Source organism: Austrofundulus limnaeus, unplaced genomic scaffold (genome assembly GCF_001266775.1).
Source record: "Austrofundulus limnaeus strain Quisiro unplaced genomic scaffold, Austrofundulus_limnaeus-1.0 Scaffold264, whole genome shotgun sequence".
Lineage (NCBI taxonomy): Eukaryota > Metazoa > Chordata > Actinopteri > Cyprinodontiformes > Rivulidae > Austrofundulus > Austrofundulus limnaeus.
The window spans coordinates 624,254-628,300 of NW_013952666.1; the positions used below are offsets into that span (position 1 = coordinate 624,254).

General features: G+C 40.0%; 1 protein-coding gene across 5 annotated transcripts in view; it reads left to right on the top strand.

Annotated features, from left to right (window-relative positions):
* LOC106526195 (target of Nesh-SH3) overlaps positions 1 to 4,047 on the top strand; it is a 69,474-nt gene that overhangs the window by 61,047 nt on the left and 4,380 nt on the right. For all 5 annotated transcript variants that reach the window (XM_014020722.1, XM_014020721.1, XM_014020724.1 and 2 more), the window contains one exon: positions 2,754 to 2,833. In XM_014020722.1, the coding sequence (XP_013876176.1) occupies positions 2,754 to 2,833 (80 nt within the window). The remainder of the gene's footprint in view (positions 1 to 2,753; positions 2,834 to 4,047) is intronic.

A 4,047-nucleotide genomic window follows, 5' to 3' on the forward strand; every position in this document is an offset into this window, starting at 1 on the left:
TGGTGTACCTAATAAAGTGGCCGGTGAGTGTATTATATGTATATATATATATATATATATATGTGTGTGTGTGTGTGTAGCTTAAAATGTTGATTTATTTAATGCCTCTAACCTCATGAAAAGCTTCATCCTCATATTGAGGGCATTCATTTTATACCAGTTGTCTTTTTTCAGATAAATTTATAAGGTTCTATTAATCTAATATAGCTGGGAAATATTTAAATAAGCTCAAAGCTTGGGACTCAAGAGGATAAAACTGGTGGGGCACAGCCCCCCGTGGCCACCCCCACTTGTTGTGTCCCTGGTGACTGACAGGTGATGTTCCACAGTGAAATGATGAGCTGGAGCACTGCACATCTCTGTTAGATCTAGCTGGAAGACTTTTCAAATTCGTCTTCTGAGGTAAACATCTGATTTGTTGTCAGGCTGAGCTTTATGGGAGAAGTTTTCTGTTTGAAGCTGCTCGGCCCTGTTAGAGCTGCTGCACTGTGCATCTCTCTGCTGGGTGCCAGAGACAAGAGATTTAATTTATGCAGCACTAATAGGGACAAGGCATTTCTTATTTTGTGAATTTTTAGTTTTTAATAAGCGCCGCTGTTTGTTTTAGCAGCCCGCCTAGGGTTATTGGGACTAATTTTTCTGATCTCCGCTCTTCGTCAGCTCAGGTGGTGCCCTGCAGCGCAAATCAGCTGTGTGGTATGATCGGCCTGACCCGTGTTGAGGAGAGGTAGAGAAGTTATTTGATACGACATAGTTTAGAGCACAATGAATCCAGAAAAACATCAGAGCCCCAGAACCTGTCGCTCCTTGATGTCGCTCTCGCCCTGCGCAGATGAATCAGGCGTCAGACTGGTGGTTCACAACAGGTTCACTCCAGCCTGTGGACCGGTTCATGGACTGAATCATCGGCCCTCTGACCTGTGTCTGGGCCGGTGGTGCAGCTCGTCGCCCGGTGGTTCAGGGGTTGAAGTGAACCACCTCGCGCAGACGACGGGCGGGGGACCGGTGGTTCACGTGGGCCGGTACCAGGTTCGGCTCAGTTGCGTGCGTGTCTTCTCAGTTATTCCCGTAACGTGCAGATGATTGTATTTGTTTTTGTACAGCATGCAACATTGATTGATGCAACATTGATTGTAGCAACACGTTCCTGAAGTTCTTTGCAGGGATGGGGGAGCTCACAACTTCTACTTCCTGTTTCCTGCTGACATGAAGTCTGGTTGATTTGCTCAAATTAAAAGAAAAATTCCTGTATCCGCACCGTGATCCGGAACCTCGCCAAAATTCAAAAGTGTGTTTCTTTGGCCAATGCTCACATGTGGTAAAAATGCCATGACAATCCGTCCACAGGTTCTTGAGTAATTTTGTCCACAGACAGAACGACAAACATTCGTGACCAAAAACATTACCTCTCGTCCCCTGGCAGAGGTAATAAGATGTTTAATATATGATGGAGCTTGGTTKTTAAGAGCTTTGTATGTTAGGAGTAATATTTTAAATTCTATTCTGAATTTGACAGGGAGCCAGTGGAGAGAAGCTAAAATTGGAGAAATATGATCTCTCCTGCCAACTCTCATTAAAACTCTAGCAGCAGCATTTTGGATTAACTGAAGACTTTTTAAAGAGTTTTTTTGGATGTCCAGATAATAAAGAATTACAGTAGTCCAGTCTAGACGTGATAAATGCATGAATCAGTTTTACTGCATCATTTTTGGACAAAATGTTTCTAATTTTAGTGATATTACGCAGGTGGAAGAAGGCGGTCCTGGTAACATTTTTAATGTGGGGGTTAAAAGACATATCCTGATCAAAAATAACACCAAGTTTCTTTACATTAGAACTGGAGGCCAGATTAATGCCATCCAGAGGAAGTGAAAGGCTACAAAGTTGATCCCTAAGATGTTCAGGTCCAAAAACCATAACCTCTGTCTTATCTGAGTTTAGAAGCAGAAAGTTAAGAGTCATCCATGTTTTTATGTCTGTTAGACATGATTGTAGCTTAAGTAACTGGTTGGATTCATCAGGTTTCATGGATAAATATAACTGAGTATCATCAGTGTATCAACGGAAATTTATCCCATGCTGTTTAATAACTTTACCTAATGGAAGCATATATAAAGTAAAGAGGATTGGTCCAAGCACTGAACCCTGAGGAACTCCACAACTAATTCTGGTGTAAGAAGAAGATTCATTATTGACATTAACAAACTGAAATCTATGGCTTAAATAAGACTCAAACCATTTCAGAGCTGTTTGTGTATCCCAATATCAAGTTCAAGTCTACATGATAAAATATTGTGATCAGTTGTATCACATGCAGCACTGAGATCTATCAGGACAAGAATGGACACAAGTCCACCATCTGAGGCCATGAGAATATCATTAGTAACTTTAACCAGTGCTGTTTCTGTGCTATGATGAGCTCTAAACCCTGACTGAAACTCCTCATATAGATTATTTCTATCCAGATGTTCACATAGTAGATTTGCAACTATTTCTCAATAATTTTTGAGATGAATGGGAGATTAGATATAGGTCTGTAGATGGCCAGGACTCCTGAATCAAGATCGGGTTTCTTAAGTAAAGGTTTAATTACAGCAACCTTAAAGCTCTGTGGCACATAACCATTCATTAGAGACAAATTAAGCAGATTTAAAATATGGATATTGATTAAGGGAAATGCTTCTTTGAACAGTCTGGACAATCATGAAATTCATTTTATTTCTAAGTGAATCCCCTCTCTGTGTTTTTCTCAGTTATGAGTTTAAGGTGAAGCCAAAGAATGAGCTGGGAGAAGGTCCTCCAAGTGAACCAGTCTCCTTCAACACAGAGTCTGGTATGATTCCTACTCTTCAAACCACCCTCCTGTCATCATCAGCAACCAAACCTAAACAGCTTCTGTCAAACTGAACCACCACTAAACCACTCTGTGGCTTTTAGACATTTAGAAAATTATTTAAAGACCGTAAACTTTCCAGCTCTGTCTCGGCCCTCTGTTAGCCTTTGGGGCAATTGCTGCTTCAGACAATGAGCATAAAAATCAACTTACAGGGATCTGAATCTGCTTTCACATAAATAACCAGAAAAAAACATTAAGTTTTAGGGTTAACCTGAGAAGGAAAACATACAGTTCACTGCCTGAAGCCAGCCAAGCACACAGTCCATCAACCATAGACAGGTTTAATGGTTCCAGCACATTATACAGTCTCCTCCAAAAGTATTGGAACAGCAAGTCAAATTCCCTTGTTTTTGTTGTACATTGAAGACATTTGGGTTTAAGATCAAAAGATGAGCATGAGACAAGAGTCAGAATGTCAGCTTTATTTTCTGGTGTTCACATGTAGATGTGTTAAACAACTTAAGATTTATCACCATTTGTAATGCACCACAGCATTTTCAGATGTGCTAAAGGAACAAACTCTTAAAGTAACTAACATTTAATATTTGATGATATAACCCTTGTTTGCAATGACTGCCTGAAGCCTGTGACCCATCGACACCAAACCTATTCTTCATTTGTAACACTGTTCCAGGCTTTGAGCCCAACTTCTTTCAGTTCTTGTTTGTTTCAGGAGGTTTTCTCCCTTCAGTCTCCTCCTCAGGAGGTGAAAGACTCTATTGGGTTAAGGTCAGGTGATTGACTTGGCCAATCTAAAACTTTCCACTTTTATCTCCTGATGGAGTCCTTTGTTTTGTTGGTGGTGTGCTTTGGGTTATTTTCCTGCTGCATGATAAAATATCTACCAGCTAGTTTGGATACGTTTCTCTGTAATTTGGCAGATAAAATGTTTCTGTACGCTTCAGAATTCATTCTGCTGCTGCCATCATCGTTTACATCTGCCATAAATATTAATGAATCTGTTCTAGAAGCAGCCATGACATATGCACCATGCTTCACAGATGAGCTTGTGTGTTTCAGATCATCAAATGTTTCTTTCTTTTTCTTTCTTTCTCTTTCTTTCTTTCTTTCTTTCTTTCTTTCTTTCTTTCTTTCTTTCTTTCTTTCTTTCTTTCTTTCTTTCTTTCTTTCTTTCTTTCTTTCTTTCTTTC